At 45.9% G+C, this 25,485-nt stretch overlaps 1 protein-coding gene across 1 annotated transcript; it reads left to right on the plus strand.

The window, feature by feature from the left end:
• Positions 1-4,999: 4,999 nt before the first annotated feature.
• On the plus strand, positions 5,000-14,060 carry LOC311600009 (uncharacterized protein). The gene is made up of 3 exons (XM_084786220.1): positions 5,000-5,100; positions 10,352-12,582; positions 13,278-14,060. Exons 2-3 carry the CDS (start codon positions 10,533-10,535, stop codon positions 13,502-13,504), a joined length of 2,277 nt encoding a protein of 758 aa, XP_084642346.1. The 5' UTR covers positions 5,000-5,100; positions 10,352-10,532; the 3' UTR covers positions 13,505-14,060.
• Positions 14,061-25,485: the final 11,425 nt, after the last annotated feature.

Consider the following 25,485-nt stretch of genomic DNA (forward strand, 5'->3'; position numbering starts at 1 on the left):
ATTAATGTGATCTGATGCCCTCTTCTGGCCTGCAGGTGTACATGCAGATAGATCATTGATACACATAAAATAAATTAAAATTTAAAAATAATAAAGAGTGTATTACTGGTTGGGCTTGAGAGGTGGCTCAGAGGTCACAAGCACTGTCTTTCTTCCAAAGGTTCTGAGTTCAATTCCCAGAAGCCACATGGTGGCTCACAACCATCTACAATGAAATCTGGTGCCCTCTTCTGGTGTGCAGGCAAATATACAGACAGAATACTATATACCTAATAAATAAATAAATAAATCTTTTTAAAAAACAAAAATAAAAACAGAACAACTGGCTGGGCATGGTGGTGCAAGTCTTTAATCCCAGCACTCAGGAGGCAGAGGCAGGGAGATCTCTGTGAGTTTGAAGCCAGCCTGGTTAAAAAATAAAAAATAAAAAGGACACAAATCAGAGCCTGATGCAGTGGCTCACACCAATAATCCTAGAACTCAGGAGACTGAGTTCCAGACATGCTTGAGCTACACACACACACACACACACACACACACACACACACACACACACACACATTAAATAAATACTTTTTAAAGTAAAAGCTATACCCCGTGCATATAGCTCAGTGTATATAGCTTAGTGGTAGAGCGCTCGCATAGGATGGGCATTGCCTTGGGTCCCCAGTACCACATTACACACACATAAAAGACACGTGCCAACTTAATTTATTGAATAAATTCAACATAAAACGACTGTCTTGATAAACTCAGCTCCCAGTGATGACATAATAGAAAAGAACTCTCCGGAAAAAAGCCGGAAAAGGAACAGCTGTTGTCTGTCGTAAGACAGTGAGAAGACCACAGTGCTGGTAAAAACGAGAGCAATCCAGCTGGAGCTAGAGACCGGGCGGGACTGGCTTCGGCCACCCCTACAGTCAAAATGGCGCCAGGTGTTCCGGTCATCCCCTCAGAGAAGAGGACTGGAAGAGGCACAGGCGTCACCCAGGAGGGGAGCTGTGCTTTCAGCTCTCACAGGTGATGCTTTCCCCTTGCATAGAAAAGCCTAAGAAAAATCAATCGACAAACTATTACCACTAATAAGAGAATTCAACAAGGTGACTACATACAAGATCAATGCACAAAAAAATCAATAGCTTTCCTATATGCCAGCAATAGCCAATTAGAAAACGTAATGGGAAATAAGATTCTATTCACAATAGCAACAAAAACTATTAAGTGCCTAAGAACAAACCTAAAAAGGGAATTTATGTGAGATCCTTAAGGAGAGTTCAGTGTTAGGAAACCCATCAATATAATTAATCACACTGATAAAATAAAATTGAAAGCTACATAATCGTATTATGTAGCAGCAGAGAAAACACAAAAAAACCATTTCTGGTGTAAGTCCTGAGTGAACGAGATGATGGTAGGCTAGAGAGATTTTTTTTTTCTTTCAGAAGTTCAAAGGAGGCATCGTGTTAAACTTTTTTTTTTTCTTTTTTAGAGACAAGGTCTCTCTGTGTAGCCTTGGCTGTCCTGGACTCACTTTGTAGACCAGGCTGGCCTCGAACTCACAGTGACCCGCCTGCCTCTGCCTCCCCAGTGCTGGGATTACAGACATGCACCACCACGCCCGGCCCCATCATGTTAAACATTAAAGTCACTGCTATTAATTATCTTTAAATGAAGCAGGAACAGTTACTATCCTTTGAAAGTTACTTATGTAAAAATGCAATGGAGAATTTGATGGCGAACCATCCTCCGGAAAGCTCTGTTCTAGCATGTGCCAGGACCAGATCCATCTCCCTCACAAACCAGACTGCTCCATTTCATACCACAGAACAGGATGGAAACTGCAATCTCTCACCAAAGATGGATCACATGGGTCTTTCTCTTCTCTGAGACAGGGTCTTCTGTAGACTAAACTGGCCTCCCACTTACTCTGTGAGGAAGGGATGACACCACCATGAGGAGGTGTTACACAAGGCTTGGAGAAGAACCCCAAGCTTCATGCACTCTAGGCGAGCACTCTACCAACTGAGCTACACCTCCCGCCCGCCCCCCCCCTTGCTATTTCTTTTTCCTTGTTAAGACAATTACCAAGAGCTAGCCAAAGGCTGCTTACACTGCCCCTATCCTCAGACTGAAGGTAAGCTTTCTTTCTTTTTTATTTTATTTTATTAGGTCTTTCTTTCTTTCTTTTTTCCAAGATAGGGTTTTTCTGTGTAACAGCTCTAGCTGTCCTGGACTCTGTTTGTAGACCAGGCTAGCCTTGAACTTACATCCATCCTCCTGCCTCTGCCTCCCAAGTTCTGGGATTAAAGGCGTGTGCCAACATGCCTGGCTTTATTAGTTTTTTTCAAGACAGAGTTTCTCTGTGTAGCCCTAACTGTCCTGGAACTTGCTCTGTAAACCAGGTTGGCCTCTCAGAGACCCCCCTACTCTGCCTCCCCAGCGCTGGGATTAAAGGTGTGCATCACACTGCCTGACTTGCAAAAATAAATAACGGTTCTGAACATATTTCCCTCTATAACGGGATGACAAATGGCTTTTCCTGGAAAAACGCCACCGCAGTGTTCAGTTCTTCTGAGGACACTCAAGCTGTGTTGGCATGGGGAAGCCCTCCCAGCAACTGTATCTCCTTGTTTGCCTGCATATACTGAACCCTCATCCTAAGCAGTGGTGGGGTGGCCCTCGCAGAGGACAAGGCCAGTGCCCTCATTAGAGTAGCTGGTGTCAGCGGTGAGCCTTTGGCCTGCTTGTTTGCAAAGCCCTGGCCAACGTCAACATTGGAAGCCTCATTGGTAGCGTGGGCACTGGTGGACCTGTGCCGTGGGCTGCAGTCATGAAATCGGACAGCCGTGCCCTAGGCCACTGCTGCCCAGCTGAGAAACAGAGGCAAAAAGGAAGAGCCCACGGAATCTGCTGATGGTACAGAGTTTGGTTTTGTTTTTCATTACCAAATCTATATTGTTAGTGTGTTCAATAGAAATATGAACTTGCTAGGTGTGGTGGTGCATGTCTTTAATCCTGGCACTTGGGAGGCAGAGCCAGGTGGATCTGTGTGAGTTGGAGGCCAGCCTGGTGTACAAAGCAAATCCAGGGCAGCCAGGACTACGAGAGAAACCCTGTCTTGAAAAACAAAAAACAAAACCAAAGATGAACCCATCAGTCTGAAAAAGAAATGAAAAAACATGTGAGGAAGTGGATGTCTAAGATAATTTAAACATTATAAAAGTACACAGGTATAAGACATCACATACTCCATAAATAGGTACACAGTTTTTCCAGATGTGATAGCACACACCTTTATTTGTTTTTTTGTTTTGTGGTGGGTTTTTTTTTTACTTTTGTTGTTTTTCTTTTTTCTTTTCTTTTCTTTTTTTTTTTTTTTGTTTTTCGAGACAGGGTCTCTTTCGAGACAGGGTCTCTCTGTGTTAGCCTGGGCTGTCCTGGACTCACTTTGTAGACCAGGCTGGCCTCGAACTCACAGCGATCCGCCCGCCTCTGCCTCCCGAGTGCTGGGATTAGAGGCGTGCGCCACCACGCCCGGCTGTTGTTTTTCAAAACAGAGTTTCTCTGTGTAACAGCCCTGGCTGTCCTGGACTCCCTTTGCAGACCAGGCTGGCCTTGACCTCACAGTGATCCGCCTGCCTCTGCCTTACAAGTGCTGGGATTAAAGGCGTGCACCACCACACCTGGCTCTAGCAAAAGCGCCTTTAATCACAGGTTCAGAGGCAGGTGGATCTTTATGAATTCAAGACCAGCCTGATCTACATAGCAAGTTCCAGGATATCCAGAGGTATACAGTGAGACCCTATCTCAAAAACAAAAAAAAAAGCTGGGCGTGGTGGTGCACGCCTTTAATCCCAGCACTCAGGAGGCAGAGGCAGGAGGATCACTGTGAGTTCAAGGCCAGCCTGGTCTACAAAGAGAGTCCAGGACAGTCAAGGCTTCACAGAAAAACCCTGTCTCAAAAAACAAAAAAACAAAACAACAAAAACAAAAACAAAAAAGCCCACAAAACAAAACTCTCTAGTAAAACCGTAAAGTGTGGTGGTAGGGGGAGAGCACATAAGTCAGAGAACAGAATGCTGACCAGCTGTTGAACCTGTGACAGGGTCAGGAGACTTAACGTTCCCTTCCCTCCAGGTCCGATATGTTTGCAATTTTCCATAATAAAATTGTATGGCTTCCCTTATACATCTTCTCATTTGAAGCCATTGGACTTTAAAGATCAAGTGTCAGATCAAATAAAATTTTATATAAATTACTTTCCTGGACTTGCTCTCTTTGGTCTTGGAAGCCTCTTAACAGATAAAAGTTAAAATATTGTGGAAAAAAAATAAGAGCCCGTTGTCACAGTCTGTTAATTCCGTATGCTTCCCGTGAGAAGGGTAAATTGTTACGTGGCAGTTTTATGGGATCCAAGCCCCAACACAGGACAGTTCCCAACAGGCTCTGTTTTTACTCACAATACCTCAGACAGGGTTTCTCTGTGTAGCCTTGGCTGTCCTGGACTCAGTTTGTAGACCAGGCTGGTCTCAATTTGAAAAAGTCCACCTGCTTCTGCCTCCCCCAGCACTGGGATTATATTTGTGTGCTACCCACCCTTTAATGAGGCAACCCTTTAATACAATCTCTCATGTTGTCCTGATCCCAAACCATAAGATTATTTTGGTTGTGACTTCATAACTGTAATCCTTGCTAATGTTATGAACTGTAATTTAAACATCTGATATGTCGTATATCTGATATGAGAAAACGGTGAAAGATCATTCAATCCCCACGTAGGTCGCGACCCTCAGGTTGAAAACCTAAGGCGCCTTGATAGATAATCCAGTATTTCCGTGTTCACACCCTTAAAGCCCCTTGCTAGAAAATCCAATAATCCCGTGGTCCCAGCCCCTTGCTAGAAAATCCAATAATCCCGTGGTCCCAGCCCCTTGCTAGGTGGACATTCGCTGCAGGAGGCTCCTCCCCAATGGGCGTGGTCAACAAGGCACCATAAAATGCAAGGCCAGCGCTTGTTCTGCTTGTGGGTTTCTCGAAGTCCACTTCGATCATCTCAGCTGGTGGTCACGCTCCAGGAGTCTACTTTCTGGGTCTGCTTCTGTGAGTCTATGGGTCGAATCTCATTGGGGAGGGTTACCAGCCTGGGCTCGAAGTTAATGCTAGCAAGTTTGGGAAGGGATGGGGAGCGTCGGCCTAATGGGGTGCAGTAAGGCCCAAGTATCTGAACAGGTTCTATTACGTAGGGGCCCATTTGCTGAGCGCCAGGGCGTGCCTTCCACCAGAGGAACGCAACCCGTGAGGAGACCTTGGTATGCCTCCTCACCGCTGCCTTTCCGAGGTGTGGTCGTAGTTCGACCCTCAAGCAGGCTACAAGGGTGTGTTGAAAGCCAGGGCTGATGAGTGAGTCAGATGCCAGGATTAGAGTTTGGGGCGCACAATACAAGTCGCAGCACTTGAGACAGAGGCAGACGGATGTGCGCTTTCTAGGCCAGCCAGGTCGACATACGGGAGTTTCAGGCCAGCCAGAGCCCGTCTCAAAATAATAAAAGAATTTTAAAATAATAAAGCCAGGTGTGTAGCCACACGCCTTTAATCGCAGCACTCTGGAGCCGGGTCACATGTCTCAAAATATAGAATAAAGTAAAACAAAATATTTGGCTTTTGTTGTTGTTTTTGTGAGGTACCCCTGGCTGTCCTGGAACTAACTATAGAGACCAGGCTAGCCTGGTATTCACAGTGGTTCGCCTGCCTCTGTGTCCCGGAGCGCTGGGATTACAGGCATGTGGCACCGTGCCCTTCTATCAGAGCTTGACTTTTTTATGAGCCCCCTCCCCGTCCTACACGCAAAATACGAGTATTAGGACCAGGTCCTCTGGAAGAGAAAGAACCAAGTGCTCTGCTCCTAACAGCTGAGCCATCTCTCTCATCCCCTAAGGGTCTATTTTATTTATTTATCTATTTGGTTTTTCGAGACAAGATTTCTCTGTGTAGCCTTGGCTGTCCTGGACTCACTTTGTAGACCAGGCTGGCCTTGAACTCACAGCAATCTACCTGCCTCTGCCTCGCTAGTGCTGGGATTTAAGGCGTGCACCACCTTGCCCCGCGCCCTAAAGGTCTATTGCTTTGGAATATACATGGTGGTGTTTTGTTTGTGTTTGTTTTGATTTGATTTTTGGCGGTTTTTTTTTTTTCTTCAAGAGAGGGTTTTTCTGTGTAGTCCTTTCTCTATAGCTCAACAATATTCATTATTAGCTGACAAGGCTTGTTTTCTTCGTTACATAAATAACAACCGTCTCAATAACTGTGTGATCCCTCGAATTTCCTTTTCCTAAGTTGATAGGGGGCCTTTGTGCTTGCGTGTTACCCATTCGTATGTATCTCTTCAGGGACATGGTTGGGGTTCTTGGCCTCTCCTGTGTGTGCTGGAGATTGAATCCAGGTTTCCAGGGAGGGAAGGGCTGTGCCCATGAGCTGTGTCCCCACCCACAGCCTCCCAGCCGTGTTTGAGGTGCTGGAGTGTACAGTGTACATAGTGCGTCCTGTATGTGAGCCGTGCTCTACCCTGAGCTGCTCTCCCCAACATCTTTATTATTATTGTTGTTGTTGTTTTGGTTTTTCAAGAGAGGTTCACAGATTGCCCTAGCTGTCCCTGGAACACACTTGGCAGTCCAGGCTGGTCTCGAACTCACATAGATCTCCCTGCCTCTGTGCCTTGAGTGCTAGGACTAAAGGTAGGCATCACCACCATCCAGCTATTTATTTATTTATTAGTTATTTGTTTACTTATGGTTTTTTTTTTTTTTTTAGAGAACCTAGTGCCTTGTGCTTGCTGGGCGTGCTCTCTACCACTGAGCTAAATCCCCAACCCACAGCTATTTACTTCTAAACACTATTGTTAAAAAACATTTATTTTTAGTTTTTTTCTATTTTTATTTAATTTTTTACTCTATTTTTCTATTCCTACTCAGTTTTGTTTTCTATTTAATGAAGTTAGGGTATCTCTGTGGCCTTGTCTGTTTTGGACCTAGCTTTGGAGACCAGGCTGGTCTCAAATTCAGAGAATCCTTCCATTGCATCTTGAGTGCTGCAAATAACGGTATGCTCCACCATGACCTGGCTAGTTATTTATTTATTTACATTGCTGGAAATTAAAACACATTTTTGTTCATTTTTATTTTTTCTAGCCAGGGTTTCTCTGTATTATCTTGGCTGTCCTGAACTTGCTTTGTAGACCAGGCTGGCTTTGAAGTAAGAGAGATTCCCCTGCATCTGCCCCCCAAATGATGAAATGACAGGTGTGTGCCACCATGCCCAACTTAAACATTTTTTGCCTGTTTGTTTTTTGTTTTTAGAGACAGAGTTTCTCTGTATAGCCTTGACTGTTCAGGACTTGCTCTGTAGACCAGGCTTGGCCTCGAACTCACAGCCTCTGCCTCCCAAGGGCTGGGATTAAAGGCGTGCACCACAACGGCCAGCTTGCTTTTTAATATTTGATTGGAGTCCATCATAAACATGAGTGAAAATGTCATAATAAAACCGGTGTTGTAATTTGAATATATGTTAATATGAAAGTTCAGCTGGACACTGTGACACATGCCTGTGACCCCAGCACTCTGGGAGGCAGAGGCAGGTGGATCTCTGTGAGTTCAAGGCTAGCCTGGTCTACAAAGAGAGTTCCAGGACAGGCAAGGGTACACAGAGAAACCCTATGCTTGAAGATACAAAACAAGCAAACACGCAAGAAATCCCCAAGTCTCTGGAGTTGGGGCTTGCCGTGACCGGTGGCCTGCATGTGCCACAGTGCAAGTGTGAGGGATACGGGACAACTACAGGAACAGGTTCTGTCCTTTCCCCATGTGGGTCTCAGGTTCGGCCTACAGCACCTACCCATTGAGCCATCCTGCCATGATCCTCCCTCCATTTTCATTTATCTATAAGTTCACCAAATTTGCTGATCTTTTCTTTTTTTATTTAAACACGTTTTTATTGAAAAATAAGATAACTCATATTACATCTCATTTGCTATCCCATCCCATGCATCCTCCCATTCCTCCCTCCCTCCCGCTTTCACCCCATTCCCCTTCCCTATGACTGTGACTGAGGGGGACCTCCTCCCCCTGAATATGATGCTAGGGTATCAAGTCTCTTCTTGGTAGTCAGCTATCCTTCCTCCGAGTGCCATCGGGCCTCCCCATCAAGGGGCCATGGCCAAATATGGGGCACTAGAGTCCCTGTGAAAGTCAGTCCCCAGTCCCCACTTAACTGTGTTCTGTCCCTTGGCTAGGTCTGGGTAGGGGTTTGATGATGACTGCATGTATTGTCCTTGCTTGGTGCCTTAGATCTAGAACCCCTGGCCCAAATCTGCCCATCATAGTGCTCTTCTTGTAGGCCACTAGGACCCTCTGGACCCATCTATTTCCCTATCTCCTACATTTTTCTCACCTAGAGTCCCAATAGGATGTCCTCCCCTCTGTCCCACTTTCCTGGTAGGTGCAGACTTTCATGAGACCTGCCCCTTGGGCTAGTGTCCAGTTATAAGTGAGTATATACCATGTGAGTCTCTCTGCTTCTGGGTTAGCTCACTCATTAGGATCACTTCTAGTTCAATCCATTTGTCCACAAATTTTGGAAGTTGCTTGTTTTATCCATTCTTCTACTGAGGGACACTTAGGCTGTTTCCATGTTCTGGCTATTATGAATAAGGCTGCTATGAACATGGTTGAGCATATGTCCCTGTTGTATGCTGGAGCATCTTCTGGGTATATTCCAAGGAGTGGAATAGCTGGGTCTTGAGGAAGTCTTAAACCCAGTTTACTGAGATAGCGCCAGACAGATTTCCAAACTGTCTGCATTCCCACCAGCAATGGAGGAGTGTTCCTCTTTCTCCAAATCCTTGCCAGGATGTGGTGTCACTTGAATTTTTGATTTTAGCCATTCTGATGGGTGTAAGATGGAATCTCAGAGTTGTTTTGACTTGCATTTCTCTGATGACTAAGGACGTTGAACATTTCTTTCAGTGTTTCTCAGGTATTTGATATTCCTCTGTTGAGAATTCTCTGTTTAATTCTGAGCCCCATTTCTCAAGTGGATTATTTGGTTTGGTGGGGTTTAATTTCTTGAATTCTTTACAAAGTTTGGATATTAGACCTTTGTCAGATGCAGGGTTGGTGAAGATCATTTCCTAGTCTGTGGGTTGTCACTTTGTTCTTTTGACAGTGTCTCCTGCCTTACAGAAGCTTCTCAGCCTGATGAGGTCCCATTTATAAATATTTAGCCTTAAGGCCTGGGCTGTTGGTGTTCTGTTCAGGAAGTTGTCTCCTGTGCCAATGTCTTCCAGGCTTTTCCACACTTTTTTTTCTAACTGATTTAGTGTCTCTGGTTTTATGTTGAGGTCTTTAATCCACTTGGACTTGAGTTTTGTGCATGGTAACAAGTATGGGTCTAAATGCATTTTTCTACATGTGGAAATCCAGTTAGACCAGCACCATGTGTTGAAGATGCTATCCTTTTCCCATTGAATAGATTTGGCTTCTTTGTCAAAAATCAGGTGACTATATGTGTGTGGATTCTTATCTGGGTCTTCAATTCTATGCCATTGATCAACCAGCCTGTTGCTGTGCCAGTACCGTGCTGTTTTAATTAGCATTGCTCTATAGTACAGCTTGAGATCAGGGACGGAGATTCCTCCTGAGCATCTTTTATTGTATAAGATTGTTTTAGCTATTCTGGGTTTTGCTGATCTTTTCAAACATGCACTGTTTATTCCCGCTGACTTTCCTATGAGCTCTGCTCTAATCTTGTTTCCTTCTTCACCATCTCTGAGTCCCTTTCCTTATAGGTCCCCAAGTGGTAACTAAAGAAGCAAGTTGTTTTGTCAGGTTTCCAGTCTTTCAATGCATTTGTAGCTCTCCATGTGGCTGTTTTCTCTTGAAAACACTGTTATCCATGACACCTGGGGCCACTGTAGAAATGTTATGTCCCTCAAAAGTGGATTTATTCCTTTAGTCGGGTCTCTACTGAAATGCCTGTGGAGGCCCAGAAGTGAGTGAGTCAGTAAGAAGAGATTGTGGGAGGGATTAGCGGGCCATCAGCAGGCATGGGGAGGTGTAAGGATTGGGATTTAGTCAGGTGTGATGGCACACGCCTTTAATCCCAGCACTAGGGAGGCAGAGGCAGGAGTGGTCTACAAAGAGGGTGCAGGAGAGCCAAGGCTCTGTGTAACAGAGAAACCGGGGATTGAAAAACCAAAAAAAAAAATAAATAAATAAATAAAAAATAAAAAAAAAAAGAAAGAAAGGAAAGGATTGGGATTTAAGCTAGCATTCAATGACTTCTTAATTTTTCTTTTTAGGCTCTCACAACTCAAAATCTAGTTCCAGAAAAGAGCTTTACTCCATCCCCAAACATCCAAAGAACTTGAATTTCCCCATCTCTGCCATATAAGGACCAGCTGCCAGATCCAGCTTGGCCTCAAGCCTTTGCCACTCTCCCTGGCCCTGTAAAGGACAGCCATCCCTAGTCATCCCAAAGCCATGGCTTCCTGCTTTCCCACAGTGACCTCTGAATGTTCTGTCCAACACAGCATCTTTAGTAATGAGTTGAAAACATATCCTGAGAGACCCCATTACACATCCCTTGCAGAGCCAACTGAGGCTGTTCCTATAAACCAAGAAGCTATGCCTGCAGATCAGGTGACATCTACAGCAAGCTCTCCGGTGACAGGTGTCAATGATAGCACCAAGGCCTTACTCACTGATTGCCAGAAGACAACAGTCATGGAAAGCAAGGTGACAGTCTCCAATGAAGGCATCCAGATAAACACCCCCTCTGGTAATCAGCTAGCAACACCTCTAGAAGGCCAGGAGATGAGCTCCAGTGATGACAAAACCTCATGTGAGGGCAGTCCAAACACTTCCTGGGGTGAGTCAGCCTCCAGGGTTGACCAGACTTACCACTGGCATCAGAAGATGACCCTCCATAGTGACCAGAATGTCAGTGGGAGTCAGATGAGAAGTGCCAGTGGTGACCAGACCATCTATACACATCAGGTGACAACCTACGGTGACCAAAATGTCAGTGGAAGTCAGATGAGAAGTGCCGGTGGTGACCAGACTATCTATAGACATCAGGTGACAAAGTACAGTGACCAGACTGTCTACAGAGCGAAGATGAAAACTCTCAGTGGTGGTCAGACCTATGATGAGGGCCACATGACATTCTCCAGTGGTAGCCAGCCTTTCTATGGAAACCAGATGACAAATCCCAATGGGGACCTGATCATATCTGCCGGTCAGACCATATCACCTGACTTCAACCAGACTCTCTATGGGAGTCAGATGGCATCCCTCTATGGCAACCAAACTCTCTATGGTGGCCAAATGACAACCCCCAATGTTGATCAGACCTTCCATGAGGGTCCCACAATGCCCTGCAATGGTAATCAAGTGGACTATAGAAGTCAGATGACAACCGACAGTAATGACAACACCTACTATGGGAACCAGATGACATCCCATAATGGTAACCAGACTCTCTATGGGGGTCAAATGTCACTGCTAGATAGTAACATGGGCTTCTATGAAGGCCAGACCTCAACCCCCAACAGTGACCCACAGATGATGGCAACCCACAATGGTTACCCAAGGCTCGGAGGCCCACAGATCCTGGGAACCCCCAACGGTTACCTGACCTTCCACAGCCCGCAGATGATGGCAACCAACAATGGTTACCCAAGGCTCGGAGGCCCGCAGATCCTGGGAACCCCCAACGGTTACCTGACCTTACATGGCATGCAGATGATGGCAACCAACTATGGTGATCCGACCTTCTGTGGCACCCAGATGATGGAAACCTCCAATGGTAACCTGGCCTTCAGTGACACCCAGATGATGGAAACCCCCAATGGTGACCTGAACTTCTGTGGCACCCAGATGATGGAAGCCCCCAATGGTGACCCAACCTTCTGTGGCATGAAAATGACCGCAACCTCCAATGGTGATCAGGCCTTCTCTGTCAGGCAGATGATGGCAACTCCCAATGGTGATGCAACCTTCCATCCTACACATATGGCAGCCCTAAATGGTGACCAAACCTTCCATGGCATTCAGATGGAAACACCAAACAATGACCCTGCTTTCAGCAGCAGGCAGATGGCAATACGTAATGGTGATGTGACCTTCACTGGCATGCAGATGGCAACCCCCAATGGTGATGCGACCTTGAGTGGGATGCAGATGGCAAACCGCAATGGTGACCCGACCACTGCTGACGTGCAGATGGCAAACCCCAGTGGTCGCCAGACCTATAATGCACGCAGGAGGAGGTCCCCTGTGTTTCAACAGATGTCCCCTCATGATATACTATTCCGCTCTCAATATTCCCGTTTGTCCCAGGGACAACCTCCAGAATGCTCTTCAAGCTCTCCTTCGCTTCCGGGTAGTCCCCCAGATGAGAATGGAAACCTCAGCACCCCGACCCATCAGCTGCAGAAGAAACGGAACCGCTACATCTGCTCTCACAGGAGCTGTGACCGGGCTTGCTCAAAATCGTCCCATCTCCTCGGCCATTTTCGCACACACACTGGTGAGTGAAGGTCTGTCTGTTGGCGGGGTGGGCAGGAAGAGGCTGCGGGCCTGCCTTTGTACAGCTTTGAGATAATTTCAGAGAATTGCTGGGCCCTGAGACCCCAGGAGACCCTGGGGAGGGTGGCAAGTTTGAAGGTGGATGAAGAGGCTTCACTGATGACCCAGGTCCTAGGCCAGTGTCAGAGCAGATTACAGTGTTCTGCGGTGTCCCTTGTACCGCAGGATGTGATCACTGAAGGATTAATTTGGTCCCTTGAGGAGATTCCTGGGTCACCCCTCCCTCAGAGAGATGAGGTCTCATCCTAGTGACCTTTCTGGATTTGGACACCCAATTTCAAGAAATCCTCCGACCTGAGCCCCAAGGGCCCAGGACTGTTGGCATGTGTGAGGCTCAGAGACTGTTCACTCTACCTCTGTGGGGACCATCTCTTCTTGGACCTCCTCCTCCTCCTCTCTGATTTTGTCATTGTCCTCCCTGTTGACCCCTTCCTTCCCTCCTCTTTTGCTGCTTTCTTTCTTCCTTTCCTTCATCGTGTTCCTCTCCTCTCTCCAGCTCTTCTTTCTCTCCAGCTCTTCCCTTTGATACCTCACTCTCTTCTCTCTCCATCTTGGTTAATGTTGTCTCCAAATGCTGTCAGGATCCTGCCCCACCTTCCCTGCAGTGTAACAAGCGTCTCTTTCCATCCGGTCCAGGAGAGAAACCCTATGTATGCAGGGAGCCCGGTTGCACTGCGAAATTCTACCGCTCGGATGAGCTCAACCGACACTGGATAGTACACACTGAGCTGCGGCCCTTCCAGTGTGACCTCTGCTCCAAGACCTTTGCGAGACCAGATCACCTAACGCAGCATCAGAGAGTGCACAGGTCCCTTCCACCCAGCACTGGAGCCGGTCCGTCCGGAAGGAAGCCTGCGCAGTAACCCATGCTCAGTCTACAAGGAAGGGTGGACACTTGGAGTCCATGTCCTCCTAACACTGAGGAGTATTTTTATTTTTAATTTTTTTATGTAACCATGGCTCTCCTTGAATTTTCTCTGTAAGACCAAACATGCCTCAACCTCATAGAGTCTCACCTGTCTGCCTCCCAAGTGTTGGGATTACAGGGTGTGCATCACCACTGCCCAGCCTCGTGAGCTTTCCTTTTTTAAAATTTATTCATTAGGTATACAGTGTTTCACCTGCATGTACACCTGCCCACTGGAAGAGGGCACCCAATCCCGATATAAATGGTTGTGATCCACCTAGTGGTTGCTGGGAATTGAACTCAGGACCTTTAGGAGAACAGCTGGTGCTCTTCACCTCTGAGCCATCTCTCCAGTTCCCATCAACTTCCCTTAAGACAGCTTGTATGAATCTCTCTTTGTACTTAAAGAAATTCCCTCCTAAGCAGAAACAAGAAAAAACCAACCAAACAAAAAAAACCCCAACGCCTCCCCCAAACAAAACCCCACAAAAACAAACAAAAAATTGTGATAATAGCCAGGTTTGGTGGTGGACATCTGTAGTCCTAGACTCTCGAGGCAAAGGAAAGGCGATCACTGTGAGTTAGAGGCCAGCCTGGTTTATAAAATGAGTTCGAGACAGCCAAGACTATACAGAGAAGCCTTGTCTCAAAAAAAAAAAAAAAAAACTCAATAAATAAATAAAATAAAAGGAAACAAAAAAGAAATGAAAAGAAAAAAGGAAAATATTGTACTATGAGTGCTGATGGTGGGGCTTAGACCCAGTTTTCCTTAAGGGACTGGCACCCCAGGGTTTGACCATGCTCCATTGAGGTTAAGAACAACACAAATTAGACTTGGTATTAGCTTTTCTGTTTTTTTCCTTCTTTATTTGGGGGGTAGGTGCTTATCTGGGGAGGGGTGGGTCTGGGAGCACTGGAAAGTGAGTGTGATCAGGGTGCATTATGTAAAGTTTCCAAAATCAATAAAATTATTTGGAGAAAGGGTCCGTGTAAGGCCCAGTGTGTGATGTATTTTACTCATTTACTTGGGCTACTAACGGAAGTATTTTCCATCAGAACCATTAAAAGGGAGCAGACATAGATTCCCAGCCCCACATCTGCTCCATGCACCATGTGAGGGTCTTGACCACCTGTCCTCACTGCAGGACCACCATAGTCACACCTGTGTCCTGAGTCTTTTGGGGAACAAAATGGCTTTTTTGGTTACAGGTTGTGTGTGTGTGTGTGTGTGTGTGTGTGTGTGTGTGTGTGTGTGTCCTGGAACTCACTCTATATAGACCACGCTGGTCTTGGACTCAGAGATCCACCTGCTTTTGCCTCCAAGTGCTGGGATTAAAGGCATGTTCCCCCACCCCACAGCCAAGATGGCATCATTTTAGAGTTCGATTTAAAACATGAAATAATACACTGTGTTGTAAGTATAAAAAAGTGACCATCTATAAAATGCCTTCACCCTGCCTCATGGAATCAGGGGTGGAGGTGGGCACCCAGGACAACAGCCCTGGACTTGATGTCACACGGTTCAGTGAGGGGCAATGGCGTGTGATCTCCAGCGTTCTTCCTCCACAGAAGCCAAATGAGGCAGAAAGGAGGAAGCCTCTCACTAGCGCTGAGTGAAAGGAGGAAAGGGGACAAGAGAACAGGAGTGGAGAAGGGCTGCGTGGGGTGTGGGGAAGAGACCTTAGCCATGGGGACTGAGGAGACAGGGGCGCTGGGAACACTGCTTATCAAGGGGCCTTGCTGGTGACTAATGCAAAGCAGCTCTCTGATGGACTGGGACGAATGACCTCACCCATCCAAGTGAGCAGTTTTGGGGAACACTCCACATGGACTTACCGGCCTTGCTCTTTGGCTTCTGTAGTTCTGCCTCTGGATCACCGTGCCCTCCCTCTCTCCTTGCCCCACCCTTTTCCTCCCTTCCTCTCCTCCTCTCCCTGTCCTCTCAGAATAGAAAGCATCCCATTGGTACCAATGCTCCCTGGCGCACCAAGTCACAGCAGGACCAAGCACATCCTCCCCCACTGAGGCCAGACAAGGCAGCCCAGCTGGGGAGGAGGAATCCAAAGGCAGGCAGCAGAGTCACAGACAGCGCCTACTCCCATTGTCAGGGGACCCACATGATGACCAAGCTGCACATCTGCTTCACTTGGGTAGAGGGCGTAGGTCCACCCCGTGCATGGTTCAGGCGGTGGTTCAGTCTCTGTGGGCCAGGCTAGCTCCCTCTGTAGGTCGTCCTGTGGGTTCCCTGACCCCTCAAACTCCCTCCATATTGTCCCCAATTCTTCCTCCACACTGGCCACGCTCCGCCCATTGCTCAGCTGTGGGTCTCCGCATCTGTTCCCATCATCTACTGGATGAAGGCTCTGAGAGGACACGTATGCAAGGCTCCCGTCTGCAAGCAGAGCAGAGTATCATTCATAGTGACAGGGGTGGGCACTCTCTCAGGGGATGGGTCTCAAGTTGGGGTCAGTCATTGGGTTTTTTTTTTCTTTTCTTTTTTTTTTTTTTTTTTAACATTTATTTTTTATTTATACAGTATTCTGCCCACATGCCAGAAGGGGGCACCAGATCTCATTATAGACGGCCATGAGTCACCATGCGGTTGCTGAGAATTGAACTCAGGACCTTTGGAAGAACAGACAGTGCTCTTAACCTCTGAGCCATCTCTCCAGCCCCAGTCATTGGTTTTTTATTCCCTCAGTCTCTGCTCCATCTTCATCCCTACACTCTTGTTTTTGTCTTATGAGACAGGCCTTCTCTGGATAGCCTTGGCTCTAAAATCTAAGGTCTCTTCATCTGTTGGATCCTAACGCAATTCTACTTCCCTCCTGTGCATAGAAGCCTAAGTTTGCAGGGAGCCAGCGGACTGGAATGGTGTTGAGCGAGGTGAAAACTGAGACCATCCCAGGCAGGGCTGTGGATGAAGAGGAGCCTGAGCCCACCAAAAGTAACTCAAAGGTCATAGTTGAGGCCACAAGTGTTTCTCTGCCGAGTTGGGAACCTTGCAATACAGTTTGTCTGTTGGATGCTCTCCCAGACCTTTGGAGGTGCCTGGGGAATTGCTCTGAGCTATTTTGTCAAGCCCTGGGGTCATTGGGGAGTTTGGAGTCCCTGGGATCTCTGGGGTCCATGGGGTTGGGTCCCTTCATACCTCCCTTTGAAGTAGCACCTGAATCAAATCCTAACTTCAGATTTTTCTAGTGGGTCCAGGAGAGTTGATCTCACCAAGAGAAACAGGACTAAGGGCCCATTTGTTCTTTTTGTTGGAGAGTTTTGTTTTGTTTTGACATACATAGCATTCCAGCCTGTTAGGTGGGATAATGGGCACCATAGTCTCTTCTGTAGTATCTTCCAGCTGACATTAGGATGTTGTAATCAGGGGCCAAGTAAGACTGAACTGCAGGTCAAAGGGTGGGCAATGGGGCATTTATCAGAAGCATCTGATCTGATGATATAGCTGAATGAGAGGAAGCAATCACATGGCCTGGACCGGTTAACATCAGCTTTCAGAAAGTTTAGAGCTTAGCAGCTTGTAGTCTTCAGGTGATCCTTGGATTGAGTTTGTCCGCCAAGTGAAAATCTGTTGGGACAAATATAGACTAGGGACAGAATTACAATTTTTTTAGTAAATTAGAGAAGTTAAAGACTCTCAAGACCAGGAAAACATTTTACTTTTAGAAGCAGGTGTACTTATCTGGAGTTTATTTGGTCTGTGGCAGGTGGACCTAGCTTTTAGAAAGAGCCGTTACCAGGTGTGTAAAAGAGAGCGGCACTAGACTCCCGTCTTTGAGACCCAGCAACAAGAAGCTCTGATCTATAGAAGACAACCAAAGGGAAATGAAGGTCTTGAGTTTGTGACCAAATAATAAGTGGTCAGTGCTTTACCAGCTGATTGGAACTTTATTGTTAGTGTTAAATTTTTATATGATTTAAAATACATTTTTAGACCTTTTAGACTTGAGTAATCTTTACCAACCTTAAAACATTTTTTTAGATCTTTAGACGTTACATACATATGTGGGTTTTTTGAGACAGGGTCTCTGTGTTACCCTTGGCTGTCCTGGACTCGCTTTGACTTTACAGGGCATATCACTAGAGAACACAACAATTTTATGTATTGTTTTAATTTTAAAATTGTTATTTTTTTAAAATATTGGTAGTAAAAGAAGGAGGTTAAACATATATATCTTTAAGTCTGTCTTTGGGAGGTTGAATAGAATTTATGAATTAGTATCATTTATTTATTTATTTATTTATGCCTCAGGAATTTTTCATCCTGACCAACTGATAGAGTGTTTTCTTTTTATATATACAGAATTTAGTTGGAAGAGACCATTGTATGTTGTTTTAAAATATAGATCAGATTGTTTTGTCCCCTGATATGTGTTTTAGATTTTTTTTTTTTTTTTGGTCATAAATTTAGTCATCATTGATAAACCATGACAAAACAGAGCTTGTTTGCTTTTAAATAAAATTAATACAATCAGTAACTATAGAATACCTTATTAAAACATTTGTTAAAGCTGGGTATGGTGGCACACAGCTTTAATCCCAGCACTCAGGGGGCAGAGTCAGGCAGATCACTGTGAGTTCAAGCCCAATCTGGTCTACAAAGTGAGTCCAAGACAGCCAAGGCTAACACAGAGAGACCCTGTCTCAATAAACCAAAACAAAACAAACCAAAAAAAAAAAAAAAAAAACAGAAAACACAACAACAACAGCAGAAAAAAAAAACCTCATGACCTCTGGAAGAGTAGTCAGTGGTCTTAACTGCTAAGCCATCTCTGCAGCCCCTTTTATAGCATAATTTGAAAAGGATCTTACACCCAAATGTTAAATGTTAAAGGCAGAACCTGTGGAAGATGATCGAGAAACTAGGACTATCTGAGTTTGACATCCTGCCCAGGATGTTTCTGCACACAAGCCCCTGTTGGAAATGCACAGCCCCCATAGTGAAAGTTATGTAGAGCCCATTGCTAAGCAGTCCAAGGAGTGACTAGGACTGAACAGGACATTACCAATGGCTTCATCTGGTCACCTCTTACCACCAAGCTTCTGGAAATACCCATCACAATAGCTCCCACTGGTCAGCCACCTATTTCTTCCTGTTGAGGGTAGTGACCCTGCACTCACCATGTTGCAGCTTCTGAGCTTGTTGCAGTTTAGAGCACATCATTAGGAGGTTAGGCTGCTCTGAGCTTGTTGCCAGTTTGGTCTAGGCAGGAGACTCCCAGCCTGGCTCCAAGGACAGAGCTAGTTTATCAGTTTTTGTTTTTGTTTTTGTGTTTTGTTTTTTGAGAATCTTTGAAATGAGTTAGAACTAATGGCCAGCAGATGAAGTTTGGCCTCCCACCCCAATATATAACATCATTTTAAAGGTCAACGAACCAATCATGTTTGTACAGAGTTCTGCTTCTCTAAGAGTATAAAAGACCCACGCTTTGCTTATTTGGGGTGTCTAGCTCAATAGAGCTCGGTAGACCCCTCTCCCTCTCCCTTCCTCTTCCCTCTCCATCTCTCTTTTCTCTTGCTCTCTTCCTCCTTTACTCCTGTTTCTCTCTCTACCCCCCTCTTTCTCTCAGGCCCCTCCCTCCCCTTCCTACTCTCCCAATGCTCATGTAATGAAACCTCTCCATATCAGGGCTGTTGCTGGCATCTTATTTTTTAATCATTAAAATTGGTGCTGAAAACCTGAGATAAGGAACCCAAAGAACCATTCCATTGTGTTCAGTGTGGATTCCCATCCCCTTCGCCATAAGCAGCAAATTCCTTTCTCTAAGTACTGTCACTGCTCTCCCACTTGCCACTGGCACTGCTTGGGAGTCAGACTAAGCTAGGCTCACTTGGCCCAAGCCGCCTGGGAGGAAGCCTGCCTCCCTTCAGCTGCTCTGCAACAGACAGCTTTTCCACACTGCCACTGAGGTAAACAGATGCTCTCTTGGTCTGGATTTGCCTCTGGCCCTTGGGAGCTCTGCAACCTACACAGAAGCCCCTAGAGCACTGACTGGGACACTGAACTTCCTATCCCTACTGCCTGCCGAGGGTCATGGTCTGGGAGCTGTGCCTAGGCAGGGAAAAAAGACCCTGCTGTGCTGCTGCATCCAGGGTTATTAGAGTCAGGTGGAACCAAAGGTTGAGCCTCACGGGGTTTCCTCAGGGCAGCCAGGTTGCCCTCTCTGTGCTGGGTGATTTGAAGAGGGTTGGGGATGTGGGTGTAGGTGGGTGGGGTATAGAGGTGTAGGGGTTATGGGGGTTGGGGGAGCACTTGGTGGCCTGCTTGTGCATCTGTCCTGCTCCAAGGTGGCTGGTTTCCCTGCACTGTTTCTGGGGTGCTTGAAAACTGCCTTCAATTTAACCTGAAATTCCTCCTTTAAAAAATTCTTCCAGCAGACAGCTCCCTTCCTCAGCTTCCCCTGGCCCAGCCCCCTTCCCCACAGCAGGTCTGCACAATGCTGGCCATCCCTGCTCCCTAAGCCCCACCTGCCCACAGGTGGCCAGGGAAAACTAGGGGTGGAGTCAGCCTCCACACAGTGATTGGCCCCAGGCCCCCTGACCAGCAACTGGCAGCTGTGCTTGCTTGCTGAATCCTAGCCTAAGAGCTGCCCAGATTCTAGAAAAACCCTGGCCTCATTTCTCTAAGACTGTACTTGCCAACACTTAAACACAAAACCCATCTCTGATTTCTATTTCTGCTCTCAAAAAAAAAAAAAATAGTTTTCGATCACACTTTTAACAAGGATATATAATTTGTTTAATGGGTGTGATGTTTAGACTATATGACATAAAATAACATTTATAAAACTTCTTAATCATAATTAACTCTCTGTTTATCTCCTTTTAGATAAAGAAACCAACAAGGCTCGTTTTATTGTGCCCTGGTTCAAAATGTTACTTATTCAATTAACAAGATGAATGCTATTTCTCCCTCAGGGCACCTGCAAGCTCCCTTGTCCTCTGCTCTGGAATAACTCTCTGTGTATTAACATTCATTTGTTTACAAATGGTAAAACTTATTGTTATGCCCTACCTTTATTCTCAAAGCCTAAAAGTCACTGCCTTAAAACACGCTCAACTTTATTTTCTAAATATGATATCATTAATTATACCAAAAATGGTTCTGCCCTCTTTTGTGGGTGTGTTTATGAATTTCAAGACTCCAAATTAACAAAAATAAAACCTGAAGTGTTAGTCTTTGATGATTAAGGTAAACTATGAACAAAGTTTTTCTATGTAAATATTCTTAAAATAGACTGCGGACTCTGCCGTCTTAACGAACGAGCTGAGGCTGGTTCTCCCCATATAGGAACTGGTAAAATAATTTTTAAGGTCTTTAAAGGCTGAGAGAAGCCTTCCCAACAGGCTCAGCTACAGCAGGAAACTATGCTCCAGGCCTTAGGTGCTGTCCTGAGACAAGCAATCAGAGGTCTGCCATGCCCCCTCCCAACAGGGCCCAGCCTGAGTCAGCTCTGCCAGGGAGCTGTTTCAGATACAGCAAAAAAGAGGACACTGGTCCCACAGCTGCTGGACCCAGAAGGGGACACTGGTCCCACAGCTAACTAATACTGTACCCTGCCTGTCAGCAGATTAACCTCTGGATGTCAAAATGCACCCGGGCTTGCCCTCTGTGCCCAGCCACTAGAGTCTCAGCCAGCACAAGAGATGTGGACACTTCCAGCCTTCAGTTCTTCGATCTGACAGAGTACAGGTGGCTCCTAGAATCTGCAACCTCACCGGGCCCAAGGTAACACTGCAGGTCTATTTTAACCTCATATCCGGGTTACTCAGTCTCATTGACAACTTCTATCATGAGAGGCTTCAGATACCTTCCCAGCCCTCTTCATATGCAGGAGACCAAACTTTAACTGTCCGGTCTAGATACAGTCTACCTGGTTACCAGACGTGCAAGACAGGTCTCTGATACAACCCTAGGACCATCTTTTCGCTAAAGGGCAGTGACTGCTCACAGCAATTTCACCTATGTCTCAACGCTTACCAAAAGATGTTTTCTGAATGCTAGAAGGTCTAAGAAAGTGTTTTCAGTTGGTAACTGCAAGTTATGAAGGTAAAATGTCTAAAAGGATGTTTTCCTTCCTCCTGTTGCTAAGCTACTGCCACCCTGAGACCACTCAGAGTGTTAACACTGACCAATGGAGCGCTAATTTCTAATCTCATGATGGTAAGACATTCCACTACACAATCCTCTACCATAATTCCAAACTCAAGACTTTAAATTTCCTTTGGTCTGTCTTTGGCTTGGAATGTCTCTCATTGTGCTACAATTATAAACCTCCAATCTTATAAAAGGAGGGAAGACGCCCCTCTTCATGGTGTGCACTGATGGCAAATGTCAAGCTCAAGGGAGCCTTTGCCCTTCTGCTCTACAGGAGATGTCTGTCCTCCCCACATTACTGTTCCACAGATGTCAGAAAGTTCTGATAGGCTCCTGCCTCTCCTAAGCTCACCTTAAAGAGTATTCATGTTTTTGAACCAAGTTTTTTTTTCCCCAAACCTCTGCTATGTCTACTGCCTTTTCCTACAATGTGTACACATCTAATACGTGTATTCCACCACAGATTTCCAACAATGATGATGCTAAGTTCTCTAAAATTTACCTCCCTTTACAGCCTTAAAAACATTCTTCAGAACAGCCAAGGCTACACAAAGGAAACCCTGTCTCGGAAAAAAATAAAAAAAATAAAAAGGGATTCTTGTAAGCTAAAGGAAATCTACCTCTCAGGTCCAATGGAAACCAGGTAAGCACTGCCAATCAAAAGCCTAATTTTGGCCAGCCATGGTGGCACACGCCTGTACTCCTAGCACTCTGGGAGGTAGAGGCAGGTGGATCTCTGTGACTTGGATGGATCACATGGGTCTTTCTCTTCTCTGAGGCAGGGTCTTCTGTAGACTAAACTGGCCTCCCACTTGCTCTGTGAGGAAGGGATGACACCACCATGGAGGAGGTGTTACACAAGGCTTGGCGAAGAACCCCAAGCTTCATGCACTCTAGGCGAGCACTCTACCAACTGAGCTACACCTCCCGCCCCCCCCCTGCTATTTCTTCTTCCTTGTTAAGACAATTACCAAGAGCTAGCCAAAGCTGCTTACACTGCCCCTATCCTCAGACTGAAGGTAAGCTTTCTTTCTTTTTTATTTTATTTTATTAGGTCTTTCTTTCTTTTTTCCAAGATAGGGTTTTTCTGTGTAACAGCTCTAACTGTCCTGGACTCTGTTTGTAGACCAGGCTAGCCTTGAACTTACATCCATCCTCCTGCCTCTGCCTCCCGAGTTCTGGGATTAAAGGCGTGTGCCAACATGCCTGGCTTTATTAGTTTTTTTCAAGACAGAGTTTCTCTGTGTAGCCCTGACTGTCCTGGAACTTGCTCTGTAAACCAGGTTGGCCTCTCAGAGACCCACCTACTCTGCCTCCCCAGCGCTGGGATTAAAGGTGTGCATCACACTGCCTGACTTGCAAAAATAAATAACGGTTCTGAATATATTTCCCTCTATAACGGGATGACAAATGGCTTTTCCTGGAAAAACGCCACCGCAGTGTTCAGTTCTTCTGAGGACACTCAAGCTGTGTTGGCATGGGGAAGCCCTCCCAGCAACTGTATCTCCTTGTTTGCCTGCATATACTGAACCCTCATCCTAAGCAGTGGTGGGGTGGCCCTCGCAGAGGACAAGGCCAGTGCCCTCATTAGAGCAGCTGGTGTCAGCGGTGAGCCTTTGGCCTGCTTGTTTGCAAAGCCCTGGCCAACGTCAACATTGGAAGCCTCATTGGTAGCGTGGGCACTGGTGGACCTGTGCCATGGGCTGCAGTCATGAAACCGGACAGCCGTGCCCTAGCCCACTGCTGCCCAGATGAGAAACAGAGGCAAAAAGGAAGAGCCCACGGAATCTGCTGATGGTATAGAGTTTGGTTTTGTTTTTCATTACCAAATCTATATTGTTAGTGTGTTCAATAGAAATATGAACTTGCTAGGTGTGGTGGTGCATGTCTTTAATCCTGGCACTTGGGAGGCAGAGCCAGGTGGATCTGTGTGAGTTGCCTGGTGTACAAAGCAAATCCAGGGCAGCCAGGACTACGAGAGAAACCCTGTCTTGAAAAACAAAAAACAAAACCAAAGATGAACCCATCAGTCTGAAAAAGAAATGAAAAAACATGTGAGGAAGTGGATGTCTAAGATAATTTAAACATTATAAAAGTACACAGGTATAAGACATCACATACTCCATAAATAGGTACACAGTTTTTCCAGATGTGATAGCACACACCTTTATTTGTTTTTTTGTTTTGTGGTGGGTTTTTTTTTTTACTTTTGTTGTTTTTCTTTTTTCTTTTCTTTTCTTTTTTTTTTTTTGTTTTTCGAGACAGGGTCTCTTTCGAGACAGGGTCTCTCTGTGTTAGCCTGGGCTGTCCTGGACTCACTTTGTAGACCAGGCTGGCCTCGAACTCACAGCGATCCGCCCACCTCTGCCTCCTGAGTGCTGAGATTAAAGGCGTGCACCACCACGCCCGGCTGTTGTTTTTCAAAACAGAGTTTCTCTGTGTAACAGCCCTGGCTGTCCTGGACTCCCTTTGCAGACCAGGCTGGCCTTGACTTCACAGTGATCCGCCTGCCTCTGCCTTCCAAGTGCTGGGATTAAAGGCGTGCACCACCACACCCGGCTCTAGCAAAAGCGCCTTTAATCACAGGTTCAGAGGCAGGTGGATCTTTATGAATTCAAGACCAGCCTGATCTACATAGCAAGGTCCAGGATATCCAGAGGTATACAGTGAGACCCTGTCTCAAAAACAAAACAAAAAGCTGGGCGTGGTGGTGCACGCCTTTAATCCCAGCACTCAGGAGGCAGAGGCAGGAGGATCACTGTGAGTTCAAGGCCAGCCTGGTCTACAAAGAGAGTCCAGGACAGTCAAGGCTTCACAGAAAAACCCTGTCTCAAAAAACAAAAAAACAAAACAACAAAAACAAAAACAAAAAAGCCCACAAAACAAAACTCTCTAGTAAAACCGTAAAGTGTGGTGGTAGGGGGAGAGCACATAAGTCAGAGAACAGAATGCTGACCAGCTGTTGAACCTGTGACAGGGTCAGGAGACTTAACGTTCCCTTCCCTCCAGGTCCGATATGTTTGCAATTTTCCATAATAAAATTGTATGGCTTCCCTTATACATCTTCTCATTTGAAGCCATTGGACTTTAAAGATCAAGTGTCAGATCAAATAAAATTTTATATAAATTACTTTCCTGGACTTGCTCTCTTTGGTCTTGGAAGCCTCTTAACAGATAAAAGTTAAAATATTGTGGAAAAAAAAATAAGAGCCCGTTGTCACAGTCTGTTAATTCCGTATGCTTCCCGTGAGAAGGGTAAATTGTTACGTGGCAGTTTTATGGGATCCAAGCCCCAACACAGGACAGTTCCCAACAGGCTCTGTTTTTACTCACAATACCTCAGACAGGGTTTCTCTGTGTAGCCTTGGCTGTCCTGGACTCAGTTTGTAGACCAGGCTGGTCTCAATTTGAAAAAGTCCACCTGCTTCTGCCTCCCCCAGCACTGGGATTATATTTGTGTGCTACCCACCCTTTAATGAGGCAACCCTTTAATACAATCTCTCATGTTGTCCTGATCCCAAACCATAAGATTATTTTGGTTGTGACTTCATAACTGTAATCCTTGCTAATGTTATGAACTGTAATTTAAACATCTGATATGTCGTATATCTGATATGAGAAAACGGTGAAAGATCATTCAATCCCCACGTAGGTCGCGACCCTCAGGTTGAAAACCTAAGGCGCCTTGATAGATAATCCAGTATTTCCGTGTTCACACCCTTAAAGCCCCTTGCTAGAAAATCCAATAATCCCGTGGTCCCAGCCCCTTGCTAGAAAATCCAATAATCCCGTGGTCCCAGCCCCTTGCTAGGTGGACATTCGCTGCA

The sequence above is a fragment of the Acomys minous genome (assembly GCF_964271855.1).
Source record: "Acomys minous genome assembly, chromosome: 6".
Classification (NCBI taxonomy): Eukaryota; Metazoa; Chordata; class Mammalia; order Rodentia; family Muridae; genus Acomys; species Acomys minous.

Bases quoted from the DNA above. Each gene is read 5' to 3' on its own strand.
- LOC311600009 (XM_084786220.1), top strand. From the start codon at position 10,533: ATGGCTTCCTGCTTTCCCACAGTGACCTCTGAATGTTCTGTCCAACAC. The intron at 12,583-13,277 runs GTGAGTGAAGGT...CATCCGGTCCAG, and splicing joins CCATTTTCGCACACACACTG to GAGAGAAACCCTATGTATGC.